This window comes from Coturnix japonica, chromosome 13 (genome assembly GCF_054131305.1).
Source record: "Coturnix japonica strain WE chromosome 13, WE-NBRP24, whole genome shotgun sequence".
Taxonomy (NCBI): domain Eukaryota; kingdom Metazoa; phylum Chordata; class Aves; order Galliformes; family Phasianidae; genus Coturnix; species Coturnix japonica.
Genome location: NC_140675.1, coordinates 16,238,144 through 16,250,935, shown reverse-complemented (window position 1 = coordinate 16,250,935; position 12,792 = coordinate 16,238,144). Strand labels below are relative to the sequence as shown.

Sequence of the window (12,792 nt, the reverse complement as noted above, 5' to 3'; positions counted from 1 at the left end):
TTGTAACAGACAGAACAAAGGTGACCAAAGGCTTATTTAGCGTAAACCCTCTTTTATTTTCCGTTCCTGGAATAGCTGTTTCAAGGTATTAATGGACCGATCTGTACGTGGGCATTACTTACCTTTCTTCCACACTGGTCAGATTATCAATTTCTGTCATAACCTCAGCTATTTCAAACTTTAACCTCTGCCAAAAGAAGAAAGTAAATTAAGTTAGTCCACATCAAAACTCACTTGGAAATTATCTATCACATATTAATACAATCAGTTACGTTTCATTTTCCTAAATCATCACCTGAAGAAAAGTGATAAACCTCACAGCTTACACACATAACACACAGTTACACACTGAGTCTCACCTCCATACACGTGCTCCCTACAGAACATCAAGACCAAACCATCAGCACCAACTTCAACACCTTCATTTTACCCCTATTTTTCTCTCACCTTTTTCCTGGATACAAGTCTACCACTTCTTGAGTCCCCAATGGCACAAACCAAATGCACACACACACACACACACACACACACACACACACACACAGCGCATCACATAAATCCAGAAGTCAGCATTTTTAAAGGCAAGTAAATGAATCGTAAACCTGCCTGATAATTAGCACGATTTAGTTTTGGCCATTTGAATACTTTAAAAAACATTACATACGGCCATTGCCTACAGAGAGTGCGAAGCTGCAGTTCGCTGTAACTTAATCTACAGACACAGCAGTTACCTCGATATCATCTATCAGTTCTTTCTTCCTGCGACGAATATTTAGAAGTTCTTCTCTTTCTTCTATGGAGAGATCATCAGGCACTGAAATAGAGCAAAACGCACAACCTTTCAGCCTGTACAGATACACCGGTCTTCTAAAAGGACATCAGACAATTTAAGGGAACTTGTTACCATGCAGCAGGTGGGAAGGTTTGGCTCTACAGCTTAATTGCCAAAGTCAAGCCTGCTGTTGTTCCAGTTATTTCAGCAATAGATCAAAATTCTTCATTTCAATAAATCATTCCTATGACATTTTCTGTGGGAAAAGTCACAGAAAAGCCAAAGTTGCAGAAAACTCATTATCAATTTGTGCATCTTGGTGCTGCCTTCAGACATCGTATTTGCTGCCCGTACTTATCAGATGAAGGTAAGTAGAACAGTACGAACACCCCAACAGCAATTTCTTCCCATCACCTGGGGATACATTTATATTCTTCTCAAATGAACATACAGGCACAATCTGTCACTGTACACAGCCGGCCACTGAGTTCTGCTTTTGTGTAACACCACTCAAACGTGAGCCTGAAGTATTTAAATCACCATCTCCTTGGCTACACAACAAACGTGTTACGCTGCTGATAAGCAATACTTGCCCCGGAAGATGCCGATGTTCTGCACACAGCTATGGCTGTCACTCACTCCAGCTGCCCTTTCCCTTGTAGTTTGGACAACCAACAAACCTGAAGTTATTTGCACAAAAACTCTGCTTTGCTTCAGCAGATTTTCTCCAGCAAGAACCTGGTCACAGATGACCGTCCTTCATGCAGCATGAGCACATCGACCACAAGGGTGCAATGATCCTGTCCTAACAGTTTGGATGCTACTCACTTTCTTGGAAGTAGCCCCTCAATTCCAGAACAGTTTTTCCCTCTAGCTCCAATGGAACATCAAAAATGATTATTAAGATACTTAAATGGTTCTGTATCAACAGGAACATGCAACAGTGCGGTCATATGAGAAGGTTAAAGCTGCCTGTTTGTCACATGTGCTCTCAGTAGACACAACAGGATCACAAGCAAAGATTCAGCGTGACAGGAGCTTTTTCAGACATTTGAAACACAGCCTCTATTCAGATCTTAAGAAATGAAACGCACTGATCACTTCTTGGACATCCAGTGGTTAAACTCCTTTCATTTTAGGCCCTGAATCATAACACACAATCCAAATGGCCACAGGCCTTGCTAGACATGAGGTAATTATGCCAAGTGATTTCATTTAGCTATTCCAGATACAGACGTGATTAAATTACTTCCAGTTTAGGAAATGGCAATCTTCTGCTGAAAGAACACCAGGCTTCAATATGTCTACCTGCTTTTTCCCTTGATCAGATCTGAAATCCGCCCATCCCTAAAACTTCTTTCCACACCAATACTGAAGATTCCTTGCACATCAAACTGTACAAATCCACACGATGCCTATATAAGGCATCACATCTGTCTCACATGCACACTGGAATATTTCAAACCACCCCAACGCAAGAGATTCTGTGACTATAAGCACATTACATACACATACCACAGATATATTATTATATCCAATTAGATAACCGAGGTCTGAAAACAACAAAATCAATAACACAGTCAATCACACTCTTTGCTGTGAATACGCTCAAGTACCACTAAAGCAGTTTTGCAGTATTAGATCAGCAGCTGAAATTAGGTTAGTTTTTGTACTGTCAGGAAGAGCCTTCCAACTTTTAAACCTCTTTCCACAGCAAACATTGTGATAAATCTCACCTTCACGGGTAACCAGCAAGAATAATCAGAGCACAAATGAGAAACACTCCTCGACTGTCAAAGTCACGATCCACAGGCAGCGCTTGTTTCCAGTCACAGAGCTGCTCCCACAAACTCCTCCCAGAGCCAAACAGCACCGAGTGCTGCTGCAGCTTCTTAAGGCAGCACGCAGCAAAAACCTGTAGGTGTGGAATACCTGGAACCAGTGCGATCTGTGGAACATCCCTGTGCTCCTGTTAACCAATGGAGAGAAACACAACACCTCAGTCCTGTTCCTACAGCACTGCGAGGCTGTCTCCTGTGTTCTTTCATTTCCTCTGATCACAGCAGCAGCAGAGACAGTCTTCTGTCTCTCTAATACTGTTAGATAAAAAGGAAATAAATTGAACTGAGTCAGACTGTCTTTTGCATTAGGAAATAATAAGTATCCATCTGCCAGATGCAAGACAAAGTAAAAACCTGCTGGAATATTCTAAGTGCGCTTAGAAGCCAGCACTCAGAACTCCATGTCACTGCAACATCTTTAAGTACTGGTGTTAATATCAGAGACAGGAGACTCCGATATCCTTTGATAAGGAAAAAAATAAAACAGGCCAGAGCTGAGTGAGGATTATGGTACAGCTCAGCTTCCAGCCACTATTGGCGCAGTCAATATTGAACATCCACTTCCTTTAGCAGCAGAGAAGGGATGATTTAATTGTCGGGATGTTTTTCCCGCAGTCAGACGAGCTTTATACATCAGCAGATGGGACTCACAGGATACCCTGAGCATAAAGGAACCAAAAGGATCATTGTATGCAGCTCCTGGCTGCACCCAGGACCAGTCAAAATGCAAACACCAGGCTAAGAGCACTGTGCAAATGTTTCCTGAGCTCTGGCAGCACGGGGCTGTGCCCACTGCCCTCAGCAGCCTGGTCCACGTCCACCACCCTCTAATGCAGCACCTTCCCCTGACTCCCACCCAACCTCCCCCATGTTGTTACCTCCAGCCCTAACAATCCCGCTGGCCGCAGCCTCTCCTCACTCTCGTCCTCACCCTCCTCTGGACGTTCACTATTAGTTTGATGAGTTTCTTATTCTGTGATGCTCAAAACTACACACAGTGTTTGAAGTGAGGAAGCACCAGCAGGGAGCAGAGTGGGGAACGACACTGAAAGCATTTCCGTATTCCATCATTCTTTTGGCTGCGTATTACCACTGTATCAATGGGAAAATGAACTCGCCAAAACACGCTTCTGAACACACCGTGTGGTGACAGCCTGTAATTTCAGAGGCTGGAGGCTGCATTATATCAGTCAACAGTTGTTTCCCTCTTGTTTCACTTCTCATTCTTAAACCACAATTTAGTCGCAGTATTTCTGTCTTTCAGTGAAAGCTTTTGAAGCACAAACCATTGTAGGATGTTCCTCCTACATCCTCTGAAAGACGAAGCAGAAAATACTCAACTGCAACAACATAAAGAAAAAACAGTAATGCAAATGGACACCCATCACTGCTTGAACTTTCTCCGTACAAGGAAGGACCTACTGTGTTTCAGTTATTCTTTGCTTTTCTTTGTGATTTGAAAACACCTAGAAAACCTTAAATATCTACTTCTCAGGTGCCAACACTGAAGGTACAGACATATTTTAAAACTAAAATTAAACTTTGAAATGCAATTCTTAACATCCCTGATAATTCCTTTACACCATCATTTAACTTTGTTAAGCATGAAGGAAGCTTAAGAGCATTATTTAAAAGCCATCAATCCACACTCAGTATTTTTGAGAAAGCAGGCACTGCAGATCTAAGAAAAGCAAATCTTTGGCACATTGAGAACAAAACAACACATCAACATCCCACAGCTCAGTGGAAATCAGGAGTGAATCCCAAAAGGAGATAGAAAAATCCTGTACTTCCTCTGACACCTACATCTTTCCCGGTAGCAGAAACTAAACCCTTTCCCATGTTACGTGAACCATCAAAATTCCTGTGTTTAAACACCTTTAACCTTTCATCCGACATTCACTGACCAAGACATAACGCAGTTCAGCTTCACAACTCCTGACCTCAGAGTTCACTTTCTCGAGAGAACAGCAAAATAATCCGGAGTCAGCAAACATAAAAACTCTCACAATATCTCACGATAGAAAACAAAACACTATTCTACAGCCTCACAGATCAACGTGACCACCCGACCTTGTGACTCAATTACATTTTTGCTTTCAAATATATTCTCCTCCTTCCACACCAGCCCCAAGCTGGTGCTATTAAGCACTTCCTTTCCTAGCAAAGAAGGATTTGATGGAATTTCATTTTGCTGCGGTTGAGGCATCTTACAAGCACCAAGATATTTACACAAGACAAAGTTTAAACTAAACAAACCTACCGTTACCCATGCACAGAATCTGCACAATTGTTTCTTCTGGCCTTTAAAAATAATACACAGTCACCTCTTGAGAACAGCTCTGCTCATCCCAGGGCGTTTGTCTGAGCGGATATTCTCAGGCTGCTTTCTCTTCCTTTCCCTACACACTCCCTTTCTTAAACTTAATTATAGGAACATTCTCCAGCTTTCAGACAAGATGTATAAACAAAGCTGTGACCACTTGTGGCGATTAAAGATTCCAACAGTGGTTTTGTAGGATATCCTCCTGACTGGGCTTATTTCTCAGCATGGAAACAAAATATATCTGCATTTAATTTAATCAGTAAAACCACTTGGATTTAGTTGCCACTGTTTTTTTTTATCATACCAATTTACTCTTTGCTATTTGGTCACTTCTGACCACGTTCTAGCACAGCAGTGCTCAGGCATCCATTAACAGAGAAAGTAATCCCGTACGCAATATCCTTTCACATACAAAATTACCAGTTCGCAGTATGAGGAATTTAGGACCGAGGCCTGAGAAGTATTGGGAGAGATTTTGCTCATGAGATACACTGCGACCAGAAAGCACAGCAGTGGCAAACCCAGAAGAGAGACTCATCCATCCATCACTGCAGTTGTTAACCACTGGGCAGCACACTGACCCAACGTGTTGCTGGAACATTTTCCAGCCCTGGACAAGAAGATATTTTAGAAGCAACTCGTAGTTAAGACACCTGTCCTTCTGGGCTTCAAATAACACGTGAAAACACCTAAATTAATATTAATCACAATACCATGTGAAAGTATGAGTTCAGGAGTTGAAAGTCCTCCTGTAGCATCATCCACTGAATTCCTATGAATTCCAAAGGTCTGTTTTCTGCCATGCTGGCCAGTTTCATGGAGGGACTGCAAAGGCGCCCAAGGCAAAGCAGCAGGCACAGCAGAAACCCCTGGCACAGAGGGGTACGGGGCAGCAAGCCTTGCAATGCCAACCAGCCTAAAACCTGCTCGGCTCAGCCCTCAATCCCTATGCTCACAGGCTGCATCCTCTGAATCCTAAAAGTAGTTCAACCTGATATTAAAAATGGATAAGCATGGATTTCCTTTTAAGCACATTTCTCTTTTGAAGTCGCTCTGCTCTTGCTTCAAGATCAGAAGATGCTTCTAGGCCAACTTTCCTTTTTAAAAAATATGTAAATACAAATTACTGAATATGGAAAGGAAGCTGAGTTTCACTTAACGCTGTAAGCACTTACCCAAATAAATTAATACTAGCATTAATAATATAAAGTGATAAAATATGTAGTGTATATTTAAGAAATGCAGAAAAAAAATTATGCTATCCATTGTAGTTTTCATGGAAATAAATAGGAGGCATTACTTTTGACATGACCCTGTCAGCACATGCCTTCTTTGGTATCAGCCAATTACCATTCAGACAATCTGGTGAATCACCATTCTGACTGCAGTGTTATAGCCGTACACTGTTAATTATGCCATCATCTTAATATTACAGTCACAGAGGAGTAAGAGAATAGCAGGGGTTGGAAGGGACCACCAGCTTGACACCTGCACTTTAGATGTTTATAAACACTGATGAGATCCCTTGTCAACCTTCTCTTCTTCTGGCTTCAGAGTCCCAGGTCTCATCCTTTCCTTGTACAGGAGATGCTCCAGGCCCTTAATCATCTTTGTGCCCCTGTGTTGCTGGACTCTTTCTAAAAGATTATTGTCTGGGGAGCCCAGAACTGAGCACAGTATTCCAGACATGATCTCACCAGGGCAGAGCAGAGGGGGAAGATCACCTCCCTCAACCTTCTGGCCACACTCTTCTTAACATGCCCTATGATAACACTGGGTTTCTTGGCCACTGGAGCACATTGCTGCTCACAGCCAACCTGCCGTCCCAGCAGGTCAGTCCCTAACCTGTAATGATGCATGTAGTTATCCCTCCCCAGGTGCAAGACCCTGAACTTGCCCTTGCTGAACCTCATCCGGTTCCTCTCTGTCTGACTCTCTGTTCTATCCAGGTCCTGCTGAATAGCAGCACAGCCTCCTGGTGTGCCAGTCCTCTTTCAAAAGGGAAAACAGTAACAGGGCTTCAACATGGGCCAAATTTAACACTTCACAGTGCCAGGCACTAAAATTAAAAAACAAAAAAAATCAGTCCTGCATTGTCTTGCTATTTTCAGAACACTGTTACATAAATACTACCATAAAGTTTTACTTGGCCTTCAGCTTTTAAGCAAAATAATTGCATTTGATTTATTTTCCCCATAGTGAATAATAGGGAAGGGTGATCAGAACCAGCTTTGTGTAGCAATGCCATCAGCATACATACAGATGATACAACCACTCCAAAATTACGAGGCCTCAAGCCTTTATACTGCATCAAATCAGCAGAACATCGTGAATCAAAACACTTCCTCCTTCCCATCCACGTATATGTGCTGCAAGGCACAGATTCGCAGATAATTCTGGAATAACCAAGTAATATTTGTACTCCCTATGGAGCACTCATATGCACAAAACTAGGGAAAAAATGGTTACTAAATGCTGCAGCTGAAACCAAATGCATTTTCTCTGATGCCTGCACTTGAAAACGTTTGTTTATAATATTTCATTATATCAAGAGTTAACAGAAAATTGAGTCTCTATAAAGTCTGCAGATTCCAAATTTCTTCTGTTGACTTTCACAGCAAAATCCAGGTCACAACAAATGTCATAATTATAGCTCATGTTTCAGCACTCCAGAGTGAGAGTTCCCTGTTATTGAGGCAGTGAAAGGAACAGACTGCCATGCCAAGTATGCATTGCTAAGTGACATGTAAGATACCACATTGTTAACTGAAGTCCTTCACTCATTACAGCACAAAGGAAGGGCAGCAAACGATCAGCAGACTTTCCTTGCTTACAGTAGGATATTTCTGAAACTAGAAGATGGACAGAGAACAGCTTTCCAAGAATAAGATCCTTAAAGCTGTAGAAGATGCATAAACCTTTTGGTGCCTTTTAACTTGGGGTACCTATTATTTAGTCCAATAAAAGTGTATTTTATCACACAGCACACTATTAGCCTTATACAAAGAAGGAGATGGAAAGGGGCTGGATCATCCCAAGAGTGATTTCTGACATTTTACTACTGATTGAACCAATCATACAAGCAATGCTAACCGTACTTTAAAGAATGCCGGGCAATTGCACAATGACAAAACTTCAGGGGAGCGAGGCTTTAACAGATTTTCATTAAGCCATCAGCAGATTACTATTACGCTGTACAACACGCACACAAAATAATGTAATTCAAATCTATATCAGAAAATTAGCAAATAACCATCTTTGTGAGTTACCCTACATTCTCTTGGTGCCAAAAGGGAAATGGTTAGTACTGGACTACCTCCAGGACACCAGCCACCAAAGTCACTCTCCCTGAAGGGAACAGGAATGGTCAAGCACATGATGCTCTGCAGCTGACAAGCATGGGAGAGTGAATGGCACCAGCTACTGATGGAAACCAGGTCAAACACGTGAGATATTGTGGGAAGCCAGACTGTCTGAACTCCTACCACTGAACGGGATTTAGCTCCACATTCACAGTATGGGAAGATTCTCAGCAGTTCAGCATCTTCCACTGGCACGCACCAACCAGTAGCTGCTGCAAACTACTGGGTTAACCACAGATGTCTCACTGCCAACCTAGGCAGCTTCCAGCTCCAACATCCTGGACCAAGGATGGGACAATTCCTTCTGAAAGCAGAGACTATTCCAACATCTGATGAGCAAGGAAGAGTAAATAAGAACACACTGAACCTTTCAACTTTTGCATGGATATTATAAGAAGAGACAAAATTTGCAGCTATGCATTTCAGCTTTGCCCTTAGCATCCAGCCATGTTTCCCACAGCACCCCTGGTTACTGAGGGGAAAGAAGCACGGACTGGCTTGCACCTACACTTTTTCCTAGGAGAGACCCTGGAAAAAGGCTTGAGAAGCAAACACACACCGAGCAGCATCAGACACTCCTGTCAGATCCATTAGGAGTCACAGCATGGAAAAACAACAGGAACGTCACTGAGCAGCTGCAGTGGGGTCCCAGTAACCAGGCCCTACAGCCGCCAGCCAGCAATACCTCCAAATTCTGCTCTATATTCAAGCACAGTTCATTAGAGCCACTATGTTCCCAGCAAACATTTGGGGCTTAACCAGTCTTTCTGTCACAATTTTCCAGTAACATCTCCTCTTGGCATCAAAAGAGCCACCCTCTGTACTTCACTCATTAGTGGAGAGCATTAGTCAGTTACTTATGATTGCTGGCTCTTTCCAAAGCATACAAATCCAATTAAAAAAAAGGAAAAAATCATCCTCCCCCCAGCTCTGCCTGACACGGCTCCAGAGTCAGATTCCAGAAGCAGTATTTATTGCAAAGCTTTCTATTTATTCGTTTTTCCAAGGCCAGTTGCAGGCTACAGGAAGCAGAGCAAATGTTGGATTCAAAAGCAGCCTCCATTCTCCAAAGAAAGTCTCCAGAGCTCCAGAAGGCAACTACAGTGTGCCATGGAAGGACTACTCTCTTCTGCTTAAGTAGCATTTACTTTCCTCCAAGAGAAGACAAATTCCAGCATGCACAGCGTGATGCCTGACACTGCAAAGTACCAAAGATCTTCCAGCCCCATCCAAATTAGCAACCCTGAAACCTTCAGTGGAAACTGCTGAGCTGCAGTACTCAGAGCAACACACGCTGTTGGTCATATAATACTTTACTTCTTGGTCATCCTTGGCTTGAATCTTACTGTGACATCAACAGGCCCGTTGGCCACAAGAGGTCAGAAATTTATTCATAGATTTCCTAATGAAGGAAGAGTAAGGCTTAGTTTAAGACCAGAAAGCATTTTCAGATTCCTCAGACAAGAGTATATTAAGCATCTGTGAACTGTTGGCTGCCATCACTCTGTGAAACGATCAGCTTGACAGGTCACTAATCCAGATACAAAAGAACTTGCCCTCTGGCTCACCGATAAGAAGTTAGCTGGATGGGTCCACTCACCCATCAGTCAGGTTAAACCTTTGCTCTCCCATTCTTTGCAATGGCCATCAGTAGTTTATATCAAATCTGGCTCGCCATACTTCCAAAATTAAACATATTTAGCACATATTTGAGGTTTCTTGGTTGTTTCTTGGTTGTTTTTTGTTGAGTTGTTTGTTTGGGTTCTCTTTGTGTTTGTGTGTGTAAGCGTAAGTTCTGTGCTACAAAAAAAAGGTGGTGGGTTGGTTCTTTTTCCTTTGTACTTTGAGCAGACCCCCTGGCACCCTGAGCAAAAACTCATTCAAATAAATACGTTCCTCCTATTTAAACATTTCCTAACAGTTTCAGTCAGATCTGCCAAAATAGTGCATTGCCCTTTCTAAGCTGTTTTTCCTAATATTGACAAAAAACATTGCATTCCTTTTGGAGATCAATGAAAAACAATTGGAATGTGTATTTTTTTGTACTTTACAAAGTTAAACATTTTTCCTCAGCTTAGTGTTCAACGAGAAACAATTTGTATACCGATGACTTCAAAGATCTGGGCAGTTTACTTTCAGTACTCTCCAGTCTCAGACTTACAGCACGTAACAGTCAGCATTTGCCCTAAAACTGAAGAGAGAAAGGTTTGAAAGCCATAAGCAGCTAAATACTGTTCACCCCTCACCCTGCTTCCAAATCCACCGGCTCAGCTCCTATTTATAAACGTTCTTACTCAGATTTCCATTTCATCCTGCCATGCTCAAATAGCAAACATTTGTCTTGACTGGAAAACAACTGAATGGGACCAAACACTTTTGTTGTTACCCCTCAATGTGATGCAAAACAATAAAAGATGCCACTTTTTGCTAAACTAGTAAAACCTACAGCAAATTACAGTGTCTAACTGTGGATACCAGTTCCATAAGACAATGTGGTTATATATAGCCTCTGCTAAGCCCATTTCCAAAGAGTCTCCCTCTCTCCTCAGGGCAATGCTCTACCAGGCATAAGCTTTCATTACACAAACTTTGTGTAAGGATGAAAATGCTCTGACTTATGTTAGCATAGTTGCAATCATCCTAAATTCGCCTTAGAGCAATCAAAAATACCAACTTCTGCTAAGCAGTCTGCAGCAACAGGGTACTTGTCTGCAACTCTATGGGTGCTGCTGATGGAACAAGGACTAAGAAAACCTGTTAATTCAGGTTAGAGATTCTTCTATCATTCACAAATGGACACTGTGACACAGGTACAAAAACCCCGGTGAGAGGCAGTCACAAACAGAACGCCTCCTTCACTGTTTAAAGTATTTTTTGCACACCAAGTTATTAATAACAATAGTGGCATTATTAAGCACAGATTTTCATCACCAACAGTCACCCAGTCCCAGCAACATCTAGCACAAAACAGCCCACAGTTTACTCCAAAACTATATTGAAGTGATCTCACAAAGATTCCTCAGCGACAGCATCTGTCCTACCATCTCCACAATGTCAGGACAGACTGGACCTCGGACTTTGCTGAATTATTTGATGAGCAGCCAGGACACCCACGGGTCACACACAGCTGAAGCCACTGAAGCTCAGCCAGTATATCTGAGTATTCTGAAATCAGTTTTGAAAGATTACACTTAAATCCTACAAGAAGAAAGGTCAACAAAAATTGCTCACACACAAGTTTTAATCGGGCTGGCAGAAAACACAGGGCACTTCCATTTGTCTCAGCAGTTGTAAACCCTTGTGATAGAATTGATAGAATGCCCACAGCCACCTCTAATGGAACCTGCTTTTCCTGACTTGTTCTGCAGCTGCTTTAAAAAAACGTCTCCTCATATGCCAAAGAATCACAGACCTCAATTAATTACAAACCATCAATGGAAGTCTAGCCATCCTGCATTGTCCTAGCGAAGAACTTATGATCTCACTTCCGATCTAAAAATATTTTCCACTGATTGAATGGAGCTGCACACATTTTCACTAGATACTGCAGCACGCAACTTTGCACAGCACACATAACGTGTTCATGCGAAGTAGATGACATAGCATAAGAATTAATAGCAATGGAAAAAGACAACTTATACAGACCCGCAGAACATAATCATCACATTGTTCGTACATCCCTGCCACCACTGCTCACTCTGTTCCAGAAAGTCTCCAGAGGAAGAAAGACAGAGCAGCAGAAGCTGATGAACTTCCAGCTGCAAAGGGGTGGGAGGGAAAGGAAGCAGAGTGATTAGCTGAAGAGATTTACTGCATGCACACATTCAGTGTTAAAACTCAGCATCTACTATAACAGATTTCTTTGGGATTCATTTGAGGTTCACGATTCAAACACAGGAAGATGCTACCGAGCTAATGTTTGTTCAGCATGAAATCCTTTCTTCAAAACATAAAACAAGGTTGTGAAAAGCTCTGATAGAAAAGAATTATCATACCATATCTCAAAAGTGAGAAGGACCTTCTGATATTAACCCAGCACACTGAAAATCTTATCTCCTAAATCTGCAGGAGTCCAGAGAAAAAAACCAATGCATAACAATTTAAAGATGCAGTGTTCTCTCTCTCTCAAGACGTTACTGTGCTGCTTTCTCCAACTCAGAGCACACTTCAATCTCTAGGCACCAATACTTTGAGTCTTGTCCCAAATGCATCATGAAGCAAAATACAGCAACTAGGGTAAAAAAAAAATGTAATGGCCCTTGGCACAGGCAGAGTCAGCATACAACCAACGCTGCAGAAGACAACGACACTGAAATGATTCCTTTAGGCTTTTCACGAGTAAAGATCCCAACGTACTGCTTGGAAGCAAACAACTTGGAGCACCAAGTAAAAGCAGCAAGTTATTTGTCTTAATTTGAATTCAAAAATTAGATAAAATAGAGGGGACAGGAAGCAAGTCCAAACATAGCAATGTAATACATATCACTCAGT

The 12,792-nt window shown here is 42.0% G+C and overlaps 1 protein-coding gene across 3 annotated transcripts in view; it reads right to left on the bottom strand.

Annotated features, from left to right (window-relative positions):
* Positions 1–12,792, bottom strand: part of CYTH3 (cytohesin 3) — a 42,644-nt gene that overhangs the window by 18,358 nt on the left and 11,494 nt on the right. For 2 of the 3 annotated variants that reach the window (XM_015877044.3, XM_085514185.1), the window contains exons 2-3: positions 732–814; positions 123–187 (exon numbers count right to left, since the gene is read on the bottom strand). In XM_015877044.3, the coding sequence (XP_015732530.2) occupies positions 123–187; positions 732–814 (148 nt within the window). Of the gene's footprint in view, positions 1–122; positions 188–731; positions 815–2,508; positions 2,737–12,792 lie in introns of those variants that run through there. The other variant, XM_085514186.1, reaches the window with a different exon arrangement.